Source organism: Spea bombifrons, chromosome 11, assembly GCF_027358695.1.
Source record: "Spea bombifrons isolate aSpeBom1 chromosome 11, aSpeBom1.2.pri, whole genome shotgun sequence".
In the NCBI taxonomy this organism is placed as follows: Eukaryota; Metazoa; Chordata; class Amphibia; order Anura; family Pelobatidae; genus Spea; species Spea bombifrons.
In genome coordinates this window covers 33,289,878-33,314,600 of record NC_071097.1, presented here as the reverse complement: position 1 = coordinate 33,314,600, position 24,723 = coordinate 33,289,878, and the positions used below count along the sequence as shown (strand labels likewise).

At 40.9% G+C, this 24,723-nt stretch overlaps 1 protein-coding gene across 1 annotated transcript; it reads right to left on the bottom strand.

Annotated features, from left to right (window-relative positions):
* Positions 1-1,919: 1,919 nt before the first annotated feature.
* LOC128468703 (alpha-2-macroglobulin-like) lies at positions 1,920-23,758 on the bottom strand. The gene is made up of 36 exons (XM_053450465.1): positions 23,625-23,758; positions 23,359-23,542; positions 23,050-23,212; positions 22,116-22,168; positions 21,619-21,639; positions 21,085-21,238; positions 20,912-20,996; positions 19,821-19,944; positions 18,490-18,604; positions 16,376-16,485; positions 16,077-16,244; positions 15,690-15,920; positions 14,549-14,612; positions 14,191-14,336; positions 13,589-13,738; positions 12,035-12,205; positions 11,016-11,127; positions 10,537-10,681; positions 10,122-10,347; positions 9,854-9,980; positions 9,632-9,753; positions 9,441-9,501; positions 8,922-9,005; positions 8,001-8,177; positions 7,768-7,849; positions 7,448-7,604; positions 6,957-7,031; positions 5,887-6,049; positions 4,578-4,786; positions 4,272-4,484; positions 4,062-4,186; positions 3,763-3,853; positions 3,209-3,277; positions 2,584-2,686; positions 2,325-2,366; positions 1,920-2,035 (listed from the first exon to the last, which is right to left on the bottom strand). The coding sequence occupies exons 1-36, from the start codon at positions 23,690-23,692 to the stop codon at positions 2,010-2,012; spliced, it is 4,416 nt and encodes a 1,471-aa protein (XP_053306440.1). The 5' UTR covers positions 23,693-23,758; the 3' UTR covers positions 1,920-2,009.
* Positions 23,759-24,723: the final 965 nt, after the last annotated feature.

The window sequence follows — 24,723 nt, the reverse complement described above, 5'->3', positions numbered from 1 at the left end:
TTTGGGTTAGCGTGAGCGTGGAGATTCATGGTAAACTCATCATATTCCCTTATTGCCCTTTACCACGTACTGATTTGGCAATCTCATTAACCCTTTACAAATTATTTCTGAATGGGGGGAGTTTTTAGGCTTCCCGGTTCCAGTGTGAGCACCCCTGGTGGTAGAAAAGGGTAAATGCAAAGATCTGCCCAGGCAGGATAAACGGGACTATAGTAGAGAGGGGTAGTTGCCACGACGACCGTTTAAAACCTATTACTGCCCAGCATGTTATGTTAAGCAAAGGGCATCATGGGAAAGCGAGTACTCAACAACTTGAGTGTCAAAGGTTAGCTTTTATATCATTATGGATTGGTACTTCAGGTGTTTGTTGGGCATCACAGAGCTACACAACACTACACAACATTAACGTTTCTTGACTGCAGCTCCCATGATGTTGAGCAGCAGCATTGCAAGTTGATCATTAATCGTAGCTGTAACTGTAGATTGGGCTTTGGGGGCATTACACTTTGTCTACAGTACAAACACCTACTTTTTGTTGACTGTGTCTACAATCCTATTCAGCAGCCAAATTGCCTGCTGAACTTCATGGGAATTGTAGTCAGAGACTGGAAAAGGTGGGGGCCCCCAAAGAAATCCTGTGGACACCAATGTTTTATGGGGCAACCCTAGGTCAGACCGAATGAGTAAAGCGGTAACTAATTTGAATATGATCTGCATATTGTTTTACATATGGTGTGATGCATGCTGGTTGTAGCTCACCACTACCTTATTGAAAAGCTCTTGGAGGCTGGTGGAGATTGCTTCCCTGATTACTTTTGAGGTTTTGCCAGGCCCTTTTTTGGGGTTCCTTTAACCTCTTCTGAGCTGGCGAAAACTTGCGGGCTCTTCGTTTTCTGGAGCGGTTGAACCTAGTAGTAAAGCTCTGTTGCAGGCAGTGTAATCCACACAAAGATAGCCAAGACTTACCCAAGGGGATTAAACCCAGGAACACCCTTTATTGACCAAAATGCACAGTTTAGAACGATGACATCTTGACCAGTTTTCAAATAAGGGTTAGAAATAAAAAACCAATCCAGTAAACAGGGAGGGAAATAAACTGACCAACCAGTGTAAAGGGAAGGGAGAACAATATAATCAATAGCAGAACAGATCAAATAACCAATAAGAGTTTGGAGATGGAGAAGAGGCGTGACTCAAGAGGGAGGGACTCCCTTTCACACTTTCCAACGGGTCACAATAATATACACACTGACTATTACACTATACATACTTAATACACACACACACACTAATACTATACAGTATATGTAGTGTTAGAGTCATATAGAGCTGTGTGTGTTACTTGGCATTAGCATGAGTGTGTGTGTATACACATGTAGTGTGTGTGCATTGGTATATGGGGCCAACAGGAGTTGAGGGGGAACCTAGGGTTAGTAGAGCCTGGTAGAGGAAGAAGAGGAGCAGCAGAAAGAATGTGTATGTATGTAAATGTACAGTGTTTGAGTGAATTTGTGTGTTGGTATGTATGCTTGTTAGTTATAGGGGGTCTATATGCACCTAGATGCTAAACCTAGGCTTTCCCTGTTCTCATAAGATGTGTTTCTGGGTGAATCTTCAAGTTGAGTTATGGATTGAGCAATGGATAGGACAATGGGATGTACATGGGACGATTGGGGGGACCATGGGGACCTAAGCAATAAGCATGTATTGGGCCCCAAGATTTCTGATGACGCCCCTGCTCTTAATATAAGTAAGATTTATTTGTTTTTTTAAGGGTGAAGTATAAATAGTGCCAGTTGAATGGAATCTGTCATCCACACACACTTCGATGACTGTATGGGTCCACCTAGACCGGCTAGAATTATGGGGAACCGCAAGGTATTTCTGTAATGGCTACTGATGTTAACTTGGAAATAATAAGACATAAAAGAAAGTATATCTTTATTTCATAATATCACTGGAGTCCAACAAATAGGCTTTCACATTAATGCAACGTTCTTTTCCGGGCCTCATTTTGAATTTTCCAGCTTTTCATCTAGAATAAAAAGGTGTAATACAGTCAGTGGAGAAACACACGGCAAATAATTAAAAACTATTAAGTGCGGGGCTACAAGAAGTGCCAAACTGGCCCTCCGAAATACTATATATATATATAGTTAAGGTGCCAAAAGTTTCCTCGAAGACTGGGTGATTTGACTATGCATTATACGGGGTCACCTTAGGCTTTTGTGTAGGAGAAACCTGATGTGGTTGGTACATCATAAACAAAATGGTGGGATGAAATGGTTTGGTATAGTGACGAGATGAGATTTCAAAGTTCCTACCCGAGCTGCAGGGAGAGTTGTATTCTGCAATTGCAAATTCACCTTCAAAAAAACCAAAATTGTTATAATTAGTAACCTCTTTAAGAAAATATTACATTTCTTTTCCATATTGATTTGCGTTTTTACTCGTATATTGGTTTTAGGATGTGTGTAAAGGCAGTATTTGACTACAAATACAAAAGACATTTTGAGATTTCATGCATTTAGTTTTTGAATTTTAGAGGGTTTTTTTAATCAGATTCTGAGGGAGACATCTTACCCGTCTCATAATAATCGTAGACCTTCACTGTGGCCGGCTTTAGGTTCTTCACCTCAATGTCCTGCTCCACCATGAAGGAGAGATTTACAGGACGGTGTCCCAGCTACAGGTGGGGAGAAAATGTAAAAAGAAAAGTGAGATAAAATACTCAACATTCATCTACTTATACACTCCTAGTCCTTGAAATCTACTGAGGATCATTCGCTTGGTAACCTCTACTTTTGTGCTGGCCCCTTGGATTGGAAATAATATCATCATTGATTGCTTGAAGATGTCAAAGTTGATGCCTTTTATTGGGCCAACAGAGAAAAATATATAAAGATACACAAGCATTTGGGGAAGGAGAAATATATTTTTTCAGATAAGATCACAGAGGTAACTTTACATATTTTTATATATTGGCCCTATAAAAACTATAATCTTTGACTACAGAGATGCCAAGTTGCATCTTAATACGGACCTTCTTTGGGCAACTATTCTTCATATGAGAAACGCCACAAAAAAAGAACCAGAGCCGGCATCACAAAAAACATTAACATGTCTACATGTTGCTGTAGACATTGTTTTGGGGGAAAAAAAATATAGAAATGTTTTAGAACGAATGCAAGAGCTGATATTCCCCGACCTCGTCCAGATAGAGTGTCACCATTTCCGTCTGTATCTCGCTTCTCTGTATCAGTTTGTTCTTCTCCAGCTGTGAAGACAGATACAGAACGTTGTCATCAATACACATCACTGGGCTCCTCAAAACTGGCATCCGCTAATGGAACCGTATGTAGAAGACCAAGTCGCTTGCTCTACTCGTAGTTTTAGGATTTTTAAAGCTTAAATACCGCTTGCCTTTGTATAGAAACCAACAAAAATGGATTTTCAGTAGACTTTGTGTACTTTCTAGCTTGAATACTAACAGAACTACCACTCATTAGGTTGGTTTAGAGGCGCTCTCTTGGTCCGTACATAGCGAGAAGCTATTACAATAATCTTTTTTCTGCTCTCAAGCTGTAGGTTACCAGTTTGTCCGGAACGGAGTCCTGATTCGGAGTTTCTTATATTTGATTTTATGACACCTGCCGATTAAAACCGATGGATTATCGGTGCCGTTGTTACTAAGCCTTTCATAAGTTTGATGCAATTACCCACTAATATATTACATCTAAATGCCAAGAGCAAATGGCTTACCTCCCTCACCGAGCTCTTCACTGGAATGAAACCGGACAGCATCTTAACCTCAACAAGGGCCATGTTGGATTTCTCCCGGGATCCTGTATATCTGCCAGAGTAAAGGAGTGACCTTAAAGAATTCTATGTCAACTACTATGGGGTCTAAGAGTGAGCATAAGGCATTAGAGAATACATAGACTGTGTCTCTTAACCAAATGGGAAATGTGTTATTGTACAAGACAGTCATCAACTATTGGTTTTCACATCTTCAGCACCAACAAAACATTTTTTTTCAATAGTTTATAAGATTTTCTTACTCAACAGTTATGCGGATTTGAAACTTTTTTAGTGATCCTTCGGGACATTGATCTGGTGTTCTTTCTACCGCAATTGAAAATGTGGCGTCACTTCTTGGCGGTGGGACATTGTATCTTAGAACGGTCTGCGGGACGAAGACAAATAAATACATTTGAGGGATGATGCGGGGACGTAAAGAGGATTCGTTTTAAAGGTGGGCTTTAACGCACCTGCACATACACGCACCCCTTCCCTGAGGCGGACAGTGAGTACTCCCCGGGGATCTCTGGCAGCGGCGATCTCTGCAGAAGGAGCCGGTTGGTATGATCCACATGGAATTCCATTACCCCCGCACTGGACCTGACCGTCACAGTCACGTCCCCAATATTACTAAACGTCGCCTCTGCGTATTTAGCCACCGCTTGAAGAGCAACAATGGTATCCTGGAAATGGAGGAAACAAAAGTAGATTTAAAAAAAAAAGGGAATTGTTGCGGTATAATAGCAGGACAGGTTCAATAAGAAACCCATCGTTACCTGCGTGGAGGAAAATCCCCCGTAAGGATTTTGCTGTTTGCTCAGCCAGTTCACGATCTCAGATGCTTTGCCCAAGTCCTTTGTAGGTCCGGACAGGAGGGTCAAAAGCACATAGGAGGTCATCTCCACCTCTGCCGATGGAGCCCGGTGCCAGTATGGAACATCAGACGGAGGTTTGGTAAGAGTCCGTTCCCAGTGTAGCTGCCCGTCTGCGGAAAGCGACATGACGTATTTAAAAAGAAGCGGTGGGAATATTATGTATCATGCTACATGGATAGAAGCAGAAGAGATACAATAGGAAAATACGCTCAGGAATGATATATAAGATTTATATATAAGACTAAACTTTCACTTCTGAAGACGGGCAAATTAGTTGGTAAATAGTTTGTTTTTTTTAGAGGGGAAAAAAAGTAATTAAAAAAATTCTGTACCCTTACCTGGTTCTATTAATATAAAACATTTTGTATTGTGTTTCAGAATGAAATATGATTAAATAAAAGTTAAATTTGGGGTCGTCTCAACAAATATTTAGTGTACTAAATAACAGAAGGTTTGCTAATTTGCCAGTACCTCTGATTTTAGTGACCTTTTCATGTGAAGTGTCTTATATAAGATACAATAAGTAAAGGGTATTATATTCTGGAAGGTATGTGGAGCCAGAAGAGGGATTTCAAACCTCGCAACTTCTGCTTCTGGCGCATCGGGATGCCGGTGGCAGCGCTACTGTGCATGCGCACAATTCTGCAGCTGCCCCGCACAAAGCGTTGGATTGGCACAATGGGGCAGCAGGTGAAGAGTGATGAGCTACGAATATTAGCCTGGCAGAAGTGTGCACATTGAATTGGGGGGATAAAAGGCAAAAAGGGGTCTGTTAATAAGTTTGGCAGGGAAATATGCAGATTTCTGCCATCAAAATACAAATATCCCTTTTCCTTTCTTCCAACAGGCCCAACATGTGGAGTACCCAAGGGCACCCAAAGTAATCTAAAGATGTGGCCAGGGGTTCAACAGGAACAGGCAATTAGGGGCAGAAAGATCTCTTCGCTTCCCTACCTGACCGTCTGTTTAACCCGTGATCCGTGTGATAATCTCCAGGAAGACAGACAGCGAAGGTGGGAGTCAGGGCTGAATGTTTTGGACATAAATCTCCCCTAATCATAGTCATGCCACTGAGGTATTCATGAAGGAAACTACTGAACCCTGTTTCACGTGTAGATTGGGTTTGTATACTCGTCTTCAGTTCCTCTCTACTCAGAAGAGACATGTACTCATACACTACAGACGCTGAACAAATATGAACATCTCTCACCGCTTCTCACAGCCTTTTCCTCTAATTTTTCCAGCAGACTTTGTCTGAGATCTGTTTCTCCGGCCAGGGTGAAGGTGTAGGCCAGCAGAGCCTGTGTGTACACGCTGGTCACATCGGTGGCTGCCTTCCTCAGACACGATAGAGCGTCTCTAACCAGAGCGTTCTGGAAAAGAATAGCGCCCGGTTTAGCCTACTTTTGTGTGAAGAGCTTCCAACGGACAATCATACCCCTAAACTGGGTAATTTAATGTACAAACTAAATAAAAATCACAGTGCTGATTGTATCTGTGCTCACACTATACTGCCGCTTGCCCAAAACCAATTGGATGGCTGGCCTTTCTTGTACTGCACATGTAGTTCACAAAAAAAATAATAATAATTTGGCCAGTTTTCGGGTTGTTAAGTATTTATTTAACCATTTTTTACAAGGAGCAAAATATTCAGCTTGTTCACTAAACAGTGAGTTGTGGTGAGTTATGGTAAATTGAAATGCTTTGTCTTGTTGACGAAATATGCACTACTTTGGACCAACTCACAATACATAATTATTAACCCCTTAAGGACAATGGGCGGTCCCCGAACCCATTGAAAAATGCATTTTGAACCCGTACAGGTACGGGCTTTATCATTAAGTGGTTAAAGTGGGATTATATTTATAGTGTCACTCATTAATGGGAAAAAAAACATGTTAACCATTGGAAAACATGCTGGAGAAGAGACATGAGTTGTCTTAGAAGCTTGTACCTTAAATCCACTCAATTAGCCAATAAAAGCAACAACTTGACAGTACTTGCCTCCTACTTACCCACAACCCAATGTTTAGTGAGTTTGGTAATGTCAAATTGATTGTTTCCTAATTATATATATGAAGAAAGCTCAACGGGTAATACTATTTTTCAAAACATCCTCAAGTAACAAATGTCTACTTTAAGTAGCGTGGTCTAGAGTATAACTTTTTGATTTTAAGTAAATTCTTAAGAACATTTTGCTGGCAGCCAAGCAAGATATTGGTCAGCGATGTAACAAACGACAAGTTCACACAAATATCACATATGAACCGGTTTACTTACCTTTGGTGGAACACCGGACTCCAACAAAGCTATTGTTACGTACGCGGAAAGTGATATTTCATCATCTACTCCTCCCTAAAAAAAAAAGACGCAAAAAACAAACAAAAACATCAAACCTAGACCTTTCTGATGCATTTTATATTTTGGGGAAATGTTCCTTATTGGAGAGACTTAAGATATCATCAAAAGGGCCATCTAATGGAGAAAGCGTAACCAGCATCCCTTCGCCATTTCAAACTTTGGCACATTGTTTTGAAATCCCATTGAGAGAGTTTCGGGATTGTTTAACATTTGGAGAAATCCTTAATAATCCTCATCTTGTTCTTCTTTATGATGCCCCCCCCTCCATGATATTGTATATAATTAGAACTGTGTGAAATATTGAAAGTTGCTACTGGGGCAGTTCGAGTGAAAATAATGTTTTATCATCTTCATCCACGGTCACCCCAAATGACAAGAGCCAGAGTGGGTGGTTTATAGTCATTAAGTACCTTCATGGCATTATTGAAGAGTTTGCCAATGCTCTGGAAGCAGCCGTTGCTTTGGCGGCTGTTCGTCAACCAAGTGAACGAGTGGTTCAGATGATTTTCGTCAATGAAGATGTAGGGACGAGCCTTACTAAAAGATTTCACTACAAAGGCTGTCAACCTGTAGGAATGAAGAGGATGGGAAAGGCAGTCAGTCAATAAAAGATAAATACTACATAGAGTATTATCTAAACTGGAGAGTTTAACCCCAAATGTGAACAGAAGTTATGTTATGACATTTGGACCATTTTCTAGTTAGATACTCTGTATCCTAAATAACTTACCAAGTGTTACCCTCTTTGTCTCGATTTCCAAAAGCACTGTATGACCCGTCCTCACGTTTGTATGTCAGCTGCCTTTGGTACCCTAAAAAAAATAATATAAAATAAAAACTATCTTTGCTTTTTTTACATTTCTGGTATAACAATAAGAGTAGAAAAGAAAAAGTATAAACAAAACAAAAACACATTGATAAGAATAAGGACAGAGGCCAGAAATCAGATGTAGAACCTCTTACCGCTTTCAAGGAATGTCCTGGCTCTCCTCTGGATTTCATCATTCAGCTGGTGAGTCTTCTCCAGATACTGAAGGATGAAGATATTGGGGGAGAAGAGGACCATGTTTTGCTCCCCACATCCGTACGGCATGGCCAGTAACCTGTCCAGGTTCTGCATGGCCGTTCCCATCAGATCACCTACGGATAACCCATTATCCGTTATTCTTTATCAACTTTAATTCATTGTAAAAGTTGTCTTCGAGAAAGACATGGCATTTGGGTACTCTGGCTCAAGAGCAATCACTAAGCTAAGTTGCTGTATGTAAATTGTATCTTCAAACATACTCCCCAAATGAAAAACCATGAGCATTAAGTCAATTGGCCTAAGACAACTATTGTGAGAACGGAGAAGGATGGACATGAGAGTAGAAGAATGTAGCAATTGTCTTAAAAAAAATGGTTTCATATTATTCATATATTCTCTTCTAGGATTAGCAATGCCCTTAAGCATCTCCTGATAGCAAATATAAACTTTAAAGGACACAAGCAGTGAGGCAGCTGTATGTCTGCCATTTAATTTGTTATAATTATGAATGATTTTTAGGGCACACATTTGTCTTTGAATGGTTTAGTAATAGGAAATGTTCCTGAAAGAGCAATGTGATATACTTCTTGGAAATATCGTCCAAGGTAATAGTAGAAGCATTATTAAACACTCATCTACAAGCCTGAAGGTGCCTACCCAGAATCCCTTGTGGTTGTGGCAGCACCATGAGCTTTCTGAGGGAAAAACAACGCTTGCCTGGTGTCTGTAGATGAGTGTTTAATAATACTTCTACTACTCCCTTAAATTTTAGTGGAAGGGTTTTCCATCACCTTTACCCACCATAACTTATATAATACTAAATAGATGAAATCAAACCAAAAGACCATGACTCTTACCCAACACTGTCACATGCGCTCTCTCCGAATCCTTCAAAATGTTCTCTGGCACCTTCAAGGATATCTCCTCATTCTTAGAATGCTCTAGGACATCAGTAACATGCGGTTAATATTTCAGAACTTAAACTATATTTAATTTTTTCGTAGATGCGGTTTCTATACCAAAGGAATGTACAAAAGTTTAGGCAGAAAGTAGTAAAAAAAATAATAATACAATATATACATATATATATATATATATATATATGTATATATATATATATATATATATATATATATATATCTCTACAGAGAGCTTCAAGATCCAGACCCAACTCTTGACTCTTTGACCTGCCATAGCAGGGTTGAATGGAGTTAATATAAAAATTAATATTAAGTAAGAAAAAATATTATTAATATTGTATTATTATTATTATTATTATTATTATTAGTAGTAGTATATATTATTATCATTATTATCATTAATTATTATTATAAATTGGTTGGAGTCAACCATGTTTAGTCTCGCTAGTTTCCTACCTTCATCGTTTTGGACGCAGAGCAGTGTACTGTGTGATTTCTCTTCCAGAACACCACCTGGCTACAACGTACATACAGAAAATGTGTTAAGGACAATGAGAGCTGACTGAATACCTATGCAACATAATTGTATTTGGATTACTAAAACATCATTTAGAATATAGGTAATGGCAGGTTTCTCCACTGCTGACCTGCACAAGAAGCGGTTTAATCACGGTGTCAATCTGTCCATGTTTGGGGACGATAGGATGCTCGTTATTACACAGATCTTGGGTATCCAGAGCTTCTGTGCTCACAGTTATATTCACTTCACCTAGTGAGACAAAACGCGATACATAAAACCAACACCCAACGTTCATTTCATAGATACGAGTAGCTTTTGGTTAAATGTGAGATTTAGCATTGTAACTGACCCAGTTTGGAGGCTTTCAGGTTCCAGTAGAAGGTTTTACTTTCATCTTCACATAAACAGCTGGAATACTGGCAGTCGGGACACGGCTCCTCGTCCAACTCTTCAGACGGCCTTAATGTTGTTTGAACCTGTTGAGAAGGAAGTAGTCTACATTGGATGATTTATAAAGAATCCGTGTGGCTTGTGACGTATGTAATATGGAGTCATGGGTTGCGATGGAGTGCATGATTTCAGTCTTTATACAGATGTCTAGCACCGGGCATTGTCACCTTTATGCATTGTTTCAAGTAGTTGAATACGGTGGCTTTCAGTCTGAAGGACTCTCCTCGGACCACGGAGTACGGCATAGTGAGCTCCACGAAGAACGGCTGGAAGGCTCGGAGGGAGGCCGGGGAGGAGAGGCCAAAGCCACCGGGTCCCATACAGAAGGCCCCGGCGCTCCAGTCTGTGATGGTGTCTGGGGCTTTGCTGTGGAGTTCAGCGCTCCCCAAATCCCTGGTAGAAAGACCACAAAAATTCAGCGTATTAACGACAAGGTTTTGGGAATGAATATGGAACATTTTATATTAACCCATGCCTCCCCTTTTGCTGCATAGCTTCTTCCTTGCCGCCTAGAGAAAACCTTTTGAAGACGTACGGCTCCCATCTGCCCCTCTGCCCTCTCAGAAAGGTCGTGTTACTTACCCTACCGGGGTCAGCTCCCATATCCAGGTCTCAGGGAAATGTTTACGAATAATTTCAACCTTTTCTTGCCCGTCTGGAATCCAATTCAATGCTCCTGAAAAATCCATGGCGCTTTCCTTCATGGGTGGGGATATTTCATCTATGTCTAAACGGTGCGAATTGGGGTTTAGAATGCTATTTACATATTTCACATAACCTCGTCTTAACCACACACAGAACATTTGGGGGGGGGGGAACACAAAAAGTACAGTTTGTGCACTTTTTACAAAACAATCCACTGGAGACCAGTATGCAAACGTTGCATGATGACATCATAGCACAAGAACAGATCTTCATTTGCGGTGGCGAGAGTTGTGACATAAGCCTTATTTATGTGACGTGAAGTGGGTTTTGCACATACACAATGGCCAAAAGTGCAGTTTTTTTCTGTGTCAAAAACTTTTATTTTGCGTTCTTTTATGGGCAAAAGCTTCTCTTACCAAAAAGGAATGGTTTAATGAACACTTTTCTTCTCAACGTTACGGTTGCCCATTGATCGCAGTACGAAGGCTTCTTAACATCAGCGCTTGTTATAATCTTCAAACCCATGTCCTTTAATTACAAAAAAGGATTTGGTCATTAGAAGGTTAAAAATGCAATTCACTATGCCGTACATTAATGCATACATTGTAGCTCTACAGAATTGTTAATGCCTTCATTGGGCTGCTAACACGGCTTAGTTCATCCACACACGTGAGATGTTGTTTCTTAAGGGCGAGTAGGGTTTTTGTACATATTGCTTAAGAGTTATGAGCATAAAAAATGGGTGAAAAATGTACAAATTGCTATTTTCTTGTGTTCCATGAACAGTTTATCAACATTCCCCAAGTATAGAACGTGAGGTTTGAGACAAAACAAATATGCGAAGACTTTTTAGGTGTGTTAAAGAATTTACAATGTAGAAGATGTTACTGGTGGATAGTATTTGGATAAAAATAACAATTTAATAATAAAAAAAAAACATACATTACGCAATACCTATACTCCAGATGTAATAAAATTTATTTTCAATACAGAATTTCTTCAACGTATGACTATAACTTCTGTTTGTGGTTGAACTGATGCGTTTCGCCCCAATGACTTCCACAAAAAAAAAGAAAACAATTGTAAAAATGTTAAATAATAATTTAAATAATTTGTGGAATGGAAGGGTTAAAATGAATTTTTCTTTCTTTTTTTTTATTTTTTTTTATTTTTTTTTTAAATACGATTTTTAGGGATATCAGCCGGAAAAAGTAAAAAGTATCAATTGAACTAACCATCAAAACAGGTTAAGTCAACTACAAACAGACGTCATATACACAAGTTGAATGTCATCTTCCTTACTCAATTACAAATATTGTTTGCTGTAAGGATTTCATAAAAACATTTTGCATTATATGGGGTATTCGGGTTGTATAACCAGTGGAAGTCATTTTTTTTTAAAAAAAAACGATGATAAAATTGGTAACATAATTACCTTTAACAAGCTGTAAACATCAATGTTTATATCTGGGGAAAATGCGTGCCTCTTTTTTGATCGATTTGGAAATCTTTGAGGCTTGAAAGGATAAAACCCTTGGCTCATATAACAGGCATATGGTTCCTCTTCATACCCTCCGAAATCTCCAAAGGGAAACAGAGCGTGAACCTGGGGATAGAGAAAAAAAGCCGGTCTTAAATAAAAAACTTTAAAGTGAACGTTTCCCCTTCAGCATAACCCCCAGCGCTGTATACAGTAATATAACCCCCCAGCGCTGTACACAGTAATATAACCCCCCAGCGCTGTATACAGTAATATAACCCCCCAGCGCTGTATACAGTAATATAACCCCCCAGCACTGTATACAGTAATATAACCCCCAGCGCTGTATACAGTAATATAACCCCCAGTGCTGTATACAGTAATATAACCCCCAGCGCTGTATACAGTAATATAAGCCCCCAGCGCTGTATACAGTAATATAACCCCCAGTGCTGTATACAGTAATATAACCCCCAGCACTGTATACAGTAATATAACCCCCAGTGCTGTATACAGTAATATAACCCCCAGCACTGTATACAGTAATATAACCCCCCGCGCTGTATACAGTAATATAACCCCCAGCGCTGTATAAAGTAATATAACCCCCAGCACTGTATACAGTAATAACCCCCAGCGCTGTATACAGTAATATAACCCCCCAGCGCTGTACACAGTAATATAACCCCCCAGCGCTGTATACAGTAATATAACCCCCCAGCGCTGTATACAGTAATATAACCCCCCAGCACTGTATACAGTAATATAACCCCCAGCGCTGTATACAGTAATATAACCCCCAGTGCTGTATACAGTAATATAACCCCCCAGCACTGTATACAGTAATATAACCCCCAGCGCTGTATACAGTAATATAACCCCCAGCGCTGTACACAGTAATATAACCCCCAGCGCTGTATACAGTAATATAACCCCCAGCGCTGTATACAGTAATATATCCCCCAGCGCTGTATACACTAATATAACCCCCAGCGCTGTATACAGTAATATAACCCCAGCGCTGTATACAGTAATATAACCCCCAGTGCTGTATACAGTAATATAACCCTCCAGCGCTGTATACAGTAATATAACCCCCAGCGCTGTATACAGTAATATAACCCCCAGTGCTGTAAACAGTAATATAACCCCAGCGCTGTATACAGTAATATAACCCCCAGCGCTGTATACAGTAATATAACCCCCAGCGCTGTATACAGTAATATAACCCCCCAGCACTGTATACAGTAATATAACCCCCAGCGCTGTATACAGTAATATAACCCCCAGCGCTGTATACAGTAATAACCCCCCAGCGCTGTATACAGTAATATAACCCCCAGCGCTGTATACAGTAATATAACCCCCAGCACTGTATACAGTAATATAACCCCCAGCGCTGTATACAGTAATATAACCCCCAGCGCTGTATATGTTAGATGGCTTTGGCCAAAACCTGGTGTTATCTCCTTTTGTTCCAGATTTTTATTATGTGACAATAAGTCTCACTTTATCGGCTGTCAGCTCTGCTTCAGGTTTCAGTAACACGACACTCTGATCCACGACCCTCAGGCCACAGAGGGATCCGGCCTCTGCCCGAACCTTCAGAGATACATCTGATCCGGGAAGAACTTCATTGGGAGAGAACCCAAGCGATACCTGAACAGAGAAAGAGCGATCACAACACCAAATGCATGTACATTGCGACAGATCTATCTCCTATCGATTTCTTTCTAATTCATACTGCAGGTATAATGCCATTAAACAGAAGAGTCTGTCCATATAATGAATTTATTGTGCATTAAGAAGGGTCACCCCAGGCAAAATGTCCAGGAAGAAGGGGTGTAGTCCCTATATAATGTAAAGTTTAACCTATATGTTGACTTTTAGGAAATGTAATAATTTTACTATACATTACACAGGGCCAGTCAAGCTCTTGTTGAAGGAGAAGCTCATAATATGCAGTAAATTTAGGTCTAATGAATACAGGTTTTCTTCTCTATACAAGGTCGCTGCATTTGCCCCAAGGTTTGTAGGAATCAAATAAAAGGGTAACGTAGGGGGTGAATAGGTTTGAAGGATAACTGTATATCTCGCCTTTCCAAACTTACTTTGTTCTGGAAGCATCTCTGAATGGTGAATTTGGCTGTGTCTGCAACCATCTCCCCGTCCGGTAATAAGATATATGCAAGGACTTGGAGATTTGGAGACAAATTGGCACTCAGCGGGATCTTAAAATGTGCAGTTCCGGTCAAGTCTGTAAGAAAAAAAAAGTCTCTGAAATGTACCTTTTTTTGAATTAAATACCAATATTGTCTTTTTTGAATATGAAAAATATGAAAAAAAACATCATACCAAAAATATACCAAATGATACCAAATAAATGCATTGTTTTTCATGGAATGCTTAACTGTCACTGCTTGAATTTAATATATTGCAGGAAGATGACTCCAACCACATTACTCTCACCTTCATTCGCAGTTATTGGGATTTCTATACTGCCAGAGTCCCATAAAGATCCTTTAGATGCCAACTAATATGGGAAGAAGAAAGCATAAAGGGTTAATTTCACGAAGCAGAAAACAGAAACATTCTATGCATGGTTTACATTATCTGAATACATCTCCTGAATCTAAGATGAGACCAGGGGCATAAATAGAAGTTACTGGACCCTGGTGTGAGAATTGCCCTGAAGCCTCTTCTATTTTATAAGCAATATGTCCCACAGTGCTACCTTTGCACCCAACCTGTTGTGAGTGCCACCTTTTACCAGCAAACAGTTTATCAGTGCTATCTTAGCCCCCGAATAGTATATCTGTGCCATCTTTGCCCGAAACAGCATGTATATGCCCCCGAACAGCATGTCTCTGCTATATTTTCCCACAAATAGCATGGACCATCTTAACCCCCAAATATTTTGTGTGCTCCCCTGTGCCATCTTTGTCCCCAAACAGCCTGTCTGTGCTATGTTTGTCATCAACAACTTGTCAGTACCTCCAAAAAGCCTGCTTGTTCCATCTCTGACACCCAACAACCTGACAATGCCCCCCCAAAAGCCTACATGTGTCATCTCGGCCTCCCCTAACACACAAACACACATTCATGTTCACAAACACAAACGCCTACACAAGTATACACACACATTCATGCTCATATACATTTACATATACAGTATATATTCATGTTAACACACACATGTAACATACATTCATACTCACTCCCTCTCGCACCCTCTTATCTCACCCAGAGATTTGTCTCTACTGCTCGCACACTAAGGGGTCATATAACTTGACCCAGCTGCTTTCCTGCATCCCCAGGAACAGTTTGGAGAGTTGTAAGAGTGGTAAGCTGTGGGCCCTTAGCGGGCCGGCAGAGCAGCTTTAAAGGGGTAATTTGTTGAAGGGGACTCCTGGGCCCCCTAGAGTTGAGACCCTGCAACCGTGGTTGTCACACCACTGGGTAAGACCAAGGTCTGAGCCTTTACAGCAGGAAAAATAAGCAGACAAGAGTAGCCAAATGGGTCTGATCTGCCACCAAGTTCTATGTTTCTGTTTTTTGTTTTCAATCAATATTTTCCTTTCTTGACTAAATGGCATAATAAAGTTCTTACCAGATAGTGTAAATCCAAGTGCCCGGCCTCTTTCTCCAGCTCTGTGTGTTGAATGATATATTCCACCTGGACCTCTTGTTGCCCCTCACATGGTAGAACATTCTGCGGGGAGTGCAGCTTCAGGAAACTCTTACTCTTGGAGTAAAACGGCGAAAGTGACAGGTGCGCCTCGCCATATTGTGGCCGAGCTATGCCTAAAACGTATGGTGGAGTCTCGTCGTTTGTCTTGGCCTGTTGAAAAAGAAAAGGGAGCTCTACTTTATCAAAACATTGATAACAATATCAGCATCTAGGGTAAACATTTAAGCTGTTAACGCCACAGTAAATTACAAAAAACAGTTATTTTTAATAGTTACTGTATGTCGCGTAAATGTGAATGTATTATACCGTCATGGAAACACGTCCTTCCCATTTGTTTGTTTCCTCCAGCTTGAAGACTGCTTGCCCGTTTTTATCCGTAAGTAAAGTTATCTTGTGTACATTATTGTGATTTCTGTAGGTGAGATGGACCTCCTTGTCAGCAATTGGGGTTCCAATGGCATCTTCCAGTTTCAGCTACACGAAGGGAGAAAGGCCAATACATCAGCTACACGAGGACCATGACGTGGGTTAGGGAAGGAAGGACCGTGTTAAGGAGCAATAGCAGGAAATTTTACTGTATGACGATCAAAAGAAGCCTCTCTTACCAAACCACTGTATGGAATCCCAGATTTGTAGCTCGCATCAGCATCAACGAAAGACAGTTTGGACAACACAGTCGATATGGAAGTCTTACCGAACGTCGATAATTCAATCCCTACAGGGGGGGAGCAAAAAACAGCAAGTGATCTAATTTGTAAATAGATGATATCAATGGATTGGGGCTCGTTTTGGGAGCCTGGCTAAATTTGAGTGTTTGATGTTAATAAGATTGATTGAGCTCACATTGGCCCTTTGGCATTCATTATCTTCTCTTGCTTAGATTTCCTTATTGTATTAACCCCTACCACTCTCCTTATCCTTCACCCGTTGAAGATTAAACTGAAGCCTTGTTTCTTCTTTTTTATGCTTGTTACTTCTTTCAGATTTTTATTTTTTTAGTGTTACATAAGTTATGGTGGGTAGGCGAGGGAAAACCTTTCCACTAAAATTAAGGGCGTAGTAGAAGCATTATCAAACACTCATCTACAGACACCAGAAGGCTTGTTTTTACAGCAGAAATCTCATGGTGCTGCCACAACCACAAGGGATTCTGGGTAGGCGCATGCAAATAAGGTTAACAATTATCACCTCTTGCCTCTACATCCACTTTATACATGAATCCCTTGAAAGTAATTGCTCGCTGTACAGGACAGCTTACCACAAAACTCTGGTGAGAGATACAATAGCCAGACCACCATGAACAGCTTTTTATTTTTGCCAGGGCCCAGTGGTCCCCTTGAACTTCTGTGGGGGACCGTCCAGATCCTGCCAAAAGGCCAGGGCCCAGCAGTCCCCCTTGAACATCTGTGGGGGATCACCTGGATCCTGCCAGAAGGCCAGAGCCCAGCGGTCCCCCTTAAACTTCTGTGGGGGACCACCTGGATCCTGCCAGAAGGCCAGGGCCCAGCGGTCCCCCTTGAACATCTGTGGGGGACCACCTGGATCCTGCCAGAAGGCCAGGGCCCAGCGGTCCCCCTTGAACATCTGTGGGGGACCACCTGGATCCTGCCAGAAGGCCAGAGCCCAGCGGTCCCCCTTAAACTTCTGTGGGGGACCACCTGGATTCTGCCAAAAGGCCAAGGCCCAGCAGTCCCCCTTGAACATCTATGGGGGACAGTCCGGATCCTGCCAAAAGGCCAAGGCCCAGCAGTCCCCCTTGAACATCTATGGGGGACAGTCCGGATCCTGCCAAAAGGCCAGGGCCCAGCAGTCCCCCTTGAACATCTGTGGGGGACAGTCCGGATCCCACCGGAACCCAGCAGTCCCCCTTGAACGTTTGTGGGGGACCAACCAGATACTGCCAAAAGGGCAGGGCCCAGTGGTCCCCCTTGAACCACTGGGTCCCATCAGTGTTAGGTTTTGATTTTGGCGTAATAATTGGGGCTTGGGGTAGCCAAGAAATACCATTACATAAGTTATGGAGGGTAAAGGTGATGGAGAACCCTTCCACTAAAATTAAGAGGGTAGTAGAAGTATTATTAAACACTCATCTACAGACACCAGACAAACCAGAAGGCTTGTTTTTCCCTCAGAAATCTCATGGTGCTGCCACAACCACAAGGGATTCTTGGTAAGCGCATGCAAATAAGATCAACAATAATCACCTTTTGCCTCTATATCCATTAAGGACGAAACAGCCGTCCATGAGCGGTGATCTGGGTATTGCATCTCTTCCTGAGTTTTGTCTAAAGGCTGTCCTGTACAGCGGGCAATTACTTTCAAGGGATCCATGTATAAAGTGGATATAGAGGCAAAGGTGATAATTATTGACCTTATTTGCATGTGCCTACCCAGAATCCCTTGTGGTTGTGGCAGCACCATGAGATTTCTGAGGGAAAAACAAGCCTTCTGGCTTGTCTGGTGTCTGTAGATGAGGGTTTAATAATACTTCTACTACCCCCTTATTTTTTAGTGGAAAGATTATTTTTTTTCCTCTCCATTATTTGACGTTGTGTCAAAACCATTACAATTTGCATAGCACGGGGAAAGTAATCTTAATAATTATGAATATATAAATTTTAATGGTAAACAGAAAAACAGATTCTGCAGATACATGACATGCAACATAAATGGAAAAAAATGTATTTTCATGTGTGTAGAATTCTCGGAATATCCTCACCTGTTCCACTTTCAGTGATTGAAGCTTCTCCTTCCAAACTCATTTGAAAGCCAATTTTAGTCAGTTCAAACTTATCCGATTCAAGTTCAACGGTGGAGCAGCCCGATCTGTCCAACTAAGTGAAAGATAAAATAATATCAATAATTAAACGGGAACAAATATATTTTTTTGAGAATAAAATGCAATGCTGCGTTTCAGTAATGTAGGTTTTCATTGAAGAAAACTTCATGTCGTTTTAGTCTTTTACCAACAAACAAACGTTGTCAGTCATGGGTGACTTTCCCGGCTCAAACACCACACTGAGCTGATGCTTTATGGCGATGCTAATGAAGTCCCTTCCTCTGCAGACTTCCATTAGTCAGAGAGTCCAGCTGGGCGATTAAGACTGAGCCATTCTATTGTTTCCCACAGGCAGTATGATAAGGAGTCAGAGTGCTGTCTAGTAAATGGAGCTAAGATATCAGAGCTAGAACATATAAAACACTAAGCGCAACTGAAAATATAGTAATCTCTAAATAACTAGAATGATGCCCACAGGGGGGCCAGCATGGGCTATAGTGGGCCTTGACTGTTGTGCGGAGGAGGGGTAGGCTTTTTGGCAGGAATTTTGGGGGTGGAGTTGGGGGAAGATTATATAAGTGGCTGCTTTCCCGGGCTCAGGAACCATTTTTTGTGGTTAGCTTACCTGGTTGCGTGTCCCACCCTCCCTCCCTCCCTGCCTTTGTATTTGTATTCTGGTTTTGGGTTTGTGTTGTTTGTCACAGTCTGTGGGGCGGCAGCTTTCCAGGTATCCAGGGGGTTAATGTGGTGGTAAGTGAAAGGTTGGTAACATCTGGTGGGAGGTTCTTGGCTGTCAGTGCTGGGAACCTCAGGTCAGGGTGGGGGCATCTCGGTATGTCCCTTCCTTAAGTGGCATTTGGTTCTGGTACCTGGATTGCTTGGCAAGCTTGGGTGTTTATTGTAAATATTTACATGTTGGTGTTTGAGTCGTTGTCCTTGTTAACGCACCGATGTTTATTGTTTCAGGTTTTGGCGTGACAATGACTCTAATAAATAAAATTGGCTGTGGCCTTTTCTCATCCATATTTATGGTGTGGTGTCATTATTGGGGGGTTTTTAATGGGGAGTTAAGCCTAGCCCGGAGAATCGAAGCTACAACAGTCACAACTTTTAAACAGAATATTTTCCAGAACTCGTTTTAATCTGATACCAGCAATAAAGCATTTTGGTGGGAGATCCCAGGAGTAAAATTGTGCCTTGAAATGTATTTTCACCTCCTTGTCTCATTTACAATTTCCAGAATCATTCTACCATTCATCTCCTCGGTTTACCTGTCCAGCGATGTCGAGGCAAAGATCCGCTGGCATCTGGAAAGAATATCTCCAGAAATACTTGAAGCTTTTCCGACACACCGAACCCTGATAAGTTCCTTGTACGGGTTTCCCATACGTATACCTGATGGTTAGCAGATATGAACAATGCAAATCATGTAAAAATACATAAAGCATATAATCTATATGAGTAACAATAAGGACTTTGGAACCGTGATTCCCAAATAGCCGCAGCTCGTTGATCCTGCATCTTCAACTGTGGTGCTGCTGATGGAACGGACATGTCACGTAACACCATGTATATTATATTGGAAACACAAATTTAATAATTTAGATCTATCCACAGAACCGTCAGAGGTCATAAGTACAGAAAAGTAAAACCAAGTAGACACTCCATTGAAATTTCATGAAGTCAACTCATCCAGTTGGGACCAGCCCTACATTAAAGCCTACGGAGGATATCAGGATTCTGACCACTAACAGGTTCTCCTCTATGTTAACATGGGGGAGTCAGGCATAGTTTGTCTATGGAGCTAGAACTTATCGTGAGTTCGGTAAAAAAATGTCAACAATCAATAGCATTGGCAATTTCAGATTTTTCCTTTTTATTATTTAGTAAATCTGCCCTCCACTCCATCGGCTGTAAACGTATAAAGAATATCTAATATATTTTATACCTACAACAAATCAGACTTTAAAAAAGACACAGACTTTAAACAAGACATGGAAAAAAACCCCCATTAAAAAACAATAAAAATGATTGTTTTTAAATATTTGTTCGGCTTTCCAGCAGCAAATCAGGTGCTAAAGTTTGCCCCCGCTGGCTCGAGATGCCTTGCCGCATGGTGCGTGAACATACAAATCCGCTAATCCTGCCATGATCCCGCGACCGACTCTGCTAATAAGTCCTGTTTTGTTGCACTCATTAGACAATATTCTACGAAGACTTAAACAGATACATATCAACAAGATAAAGAGGCTTTGTGCATTCTGGTACGTATATCAAAACTATAAATCACTATTTTGGGTCGCTATTGTATCAACTTGTGTTTTTTTTATGTCTTCTTTCTTTGTATGTTATTTTGACTCACCTGCCGCATACGGTAACTGTGAAATTTTCACTGTTAAGCATGACCACTTTGGGGAACTCAAGAGTGACCTCGAATTTTGGGAGTACTGTGGATATAAATAAAAAAAAAAAATCAAAGATGACACCCGGAAAAAACAACTTTAAGTAAAGGAGAGGTTTAAGAATGTTCCTCACCGTATTCCTCCACATTGAAGGTATGGACGGTCTCTTTCACCTTGATGGAGTATTCTCCCAGAGTGGGCTCTGGTGACAGAGGGAGAGAGAACTCTGCGATTCCCTGATTTGGGCTCACGTTCAGCCATTGGCCAATCCGATTCTGGCCAGGGTCCTAACAATGAGATAACTTAAAATAATTACGCCCATATCTATCGATAATTATAGTGAAAATGAATGCTAACACTCTACCCAAATACTTTCAAAGGTCGATTTCACATTAAGAGACCTCCAAGGTCCCTCTTCTATCTTCTTCTATGTTGTCCCAATAAAAGCGATGAACGTCGACTAAAGACTGCTTTCCCCTTTGGCTAATACAACAATATCCGCTTTTTTCTTATAAATATGCCTTATTTATTTAAAATGATGGGGTTCACAAGAAGCTTTTATGACACCAAGTTTATATATCTAGACTCATTCTTTACCGACATTGTTCATTGCCACACACAGCAAACATTCTCATTCGCTTCTTAATGGCTATAGTGTTAACCATACCTTTAACTCTATGACTGGTATCTGAAAAAAACCCAAAAAACAACAAATAAGACAAAATAATATTTTTCATTCCAATTACTGCATACAAATGAATGGTTGCCCACCCACCACCCACCATTGACGTGTATCTGCTGATCTGCTTTGAGTGCCTTTCTATATCTTTGTAATAGAAAAGCATTCTATTTTTTTGGTAGTTTTGTCATATCCCAACATATTTTTATGTCATGTTACATAGCACCCTTCTTAACCCTTTTTTCCCCTGATCATAAGATCTTTCGCCAGTCTGCATACAATCACATCTTCTCCCCGGTCTATCCCATTTAGAATGAATCATCCCGTCTTCCCATTTGGCAGTGCTAACAACATGTCCCTTTTGGCCAAATAAAAGATAGTAATACTAATGATGTCCTTGTAAGATCGAACATAGTGTTTTGAACATTTGACTGCAAGCCAATAAAGGTCGATTTCATGGGAAAGTTGGAGCGATCAATACCAACCTGAAGTGGCTCTGGCCGAAGATCTTCTTTTAGGGACACAACTCGAAATTTCACTGTTGAGGAAAAAAAAGTAATAATTAAAAAGGTTAGGTTCTGGTTATAAAATAATATAATAACAATGTTTCTTCGGACCGGAATGACGGAGCATTAATGACCAACATTGTAACTAATAGGTTTTCTATATAGGAAGTAGGATAAGGGCATGGATACTTAAACTTTAGTCTCCAAGTATAACAGCTGGGAGCCTGACTTGGAATATTGTCCAGAAAGGGGTGTTTTTACTAAATTGTCCTTCCAACTCTTAATTATGTATTATGAAGGGCCAAACACAGATACCTTCTTAGTTAATACGGGCAGAGTTCCTGGGAGTTGCTTTATTGTAGCACTCACAGTATATAATGCTGGCCATCTTAGTAATTTTTTGCAGGAAAAGCTCACCTTGGTTGGACCCTCATAATGTTTAGTAATATCAGGAAGAATAAAGGTTCAGCTCACGTAAGAACTCCCACAACTCAAAGAATCTAAACATTGCTGTTACTGTTTGTTGAAGAACGCCTAGTGTCTGGATCTTCATATCCAGGGCTGGTCCTACCATTTGTGCCATATAGGCAGCGTCCAACGAGGTAGGTAGACCACCATTCTACATTACGTCGTAGGTGGTGCTAGAGACATGGTTCAGCAAAGCCACCTAGAACCATTGGGGCCATCAGAGCTCATGTCTCAGATTGCTCAGGTTCCTCATATAAAACACCAAAAGACAGTATACTAAATACCAGGCTCCTTCCCAGTCCATCAAACTTTTCTACCTGCCCCACAGAGCAGGTACTTTTTTTTTGTACTGTTTAAATGTAGGAAATGGTGATGTTTCACTGCAGAAAAGCCCAGAAAATATTAACAATCAGAATCTATCATTTATGATTTTTTTTTTTTTTACCAGTTTGTCCCGGTTTATACACAGCTTTGTCGGTTTGGACCAGAATATTGGATCTTTCTTTCTTCAAAAGAACTTTGGTGTCTTTGGATATGGTCTCTGATAAAGTCTCAATTATAAGATTCACTGTAGCAGCCTCATCGTGTCCTTCAGTGGGACCGGGAACCTGGAAAGAACAAACACAATGTTTCTGGCTTGGCAGAATCGCTCTCTATATTGTGTCCAGAATGTGGAAGATTTTTGTAGCTAATTTTTTTTCATGTAACTAAAAAAACAGTTTCTATAAACGTCTTATGCTTCTTTTGGAAGTACCTTAAATGAAACGCAGGAGAACAGAGATTCCTGATTGAATTTTTTCTCTATCAGGGTTGTGTTTCCATCGGCCAAGTTAAGGGAGAGCTGGATACGACTTTCTCCTTCCACTCCTTCAACGTGCAGACAAGCGAGCTGAGGACGGAGACTTTTCATCTCCGAAGGGATGAGCACAGCATAATGCCTGTATAGAAAATGACTATTATCAGATGTTGTCTTTCTATAGAAGGTTATAAAAACATAAATGTTGTTATATAAAGACTCACAGCTTTGCCGTCGGTGTCCAGATAAGCTGCAGTAGGATTAGCCCAACACACAAAACACGGGGTAGCATTTTGCTGGAGCTCGGGGTAGCTTCTGCCGGCGTATCGTCAGCTCCTGATGGGTCAACAAAGCCACTTACTTAGAACTGCACACCCGTTGTGTATGATTGGACCACGGCACGGCAAATATTTGTTCAGTCCTAAATGGTCAGCTCAAAGGTTGTCAGCGAGGAAGGGAGAGAGTTGGAGGCTCAAAAGTTGACAACTGTGTGTTTGCTTTTTATTTGTTAGAGTCAACAGGATTCCTACAAAACACGTGAGTGAAGGAGGACACTGTGGGCAGGAGCGATCAGGAAATTTCGGCTTTTTTGTGAACTTTGTGTAGTTCATCACAAACTATATTAACAGAAACTTTGGACAACCTTACACACCAATTCTGGATCCTTTCATGATTCTATTAGGGGGCATACCTATTTGGGAGCTCCCTTTTGATGGTTTTATATCTGAAATATATTCCATCTCTCCATGTCGTCTCTGTTAATAGGCCACCTGGCTGCGTTTTCCCTTGGGCCAGATGATGCCAGCCGGCCCCTGACCGTGCATGCATTTGACCCAAGAACGTAAGACGCAAATACAGAGTCTACAAAGTGAAATTTATAGTCATGATGCTCTGTTCCTACTGTACCGAGGGTAATTCCAGGGTTCCTGATGGATACAATTCAGGTGTAGAGCGGTTATTATGTTATGTTGTTTAAATACATTTATTGCGAATGAATTCCCTGGTTCTGTTACTCTTTCATTGATTTAAATAGTTTAACTTACTTTGCGGCGTCACCCCACAAAGAAAAACAGTAGGTATACATATTTTTTTTTAAATGCCCAGTTCCTGACATCTTGATAACCCATGGGACCAATCACACTTATGATGGTGGCCACCAGTGAGGAAAGTAGAGACGACGGCTGGATATGACAGGCCTCATGCTATAGTTATTATGCTCATATAGCGTAAGGCCAGGTGTCTCCCGCCAGTGGCCACCCGATCTGGAGCGACGTTGACCAGCAGACAACCGGACTTTTTCCAGATGGCAAGTCCAGGCCTGAA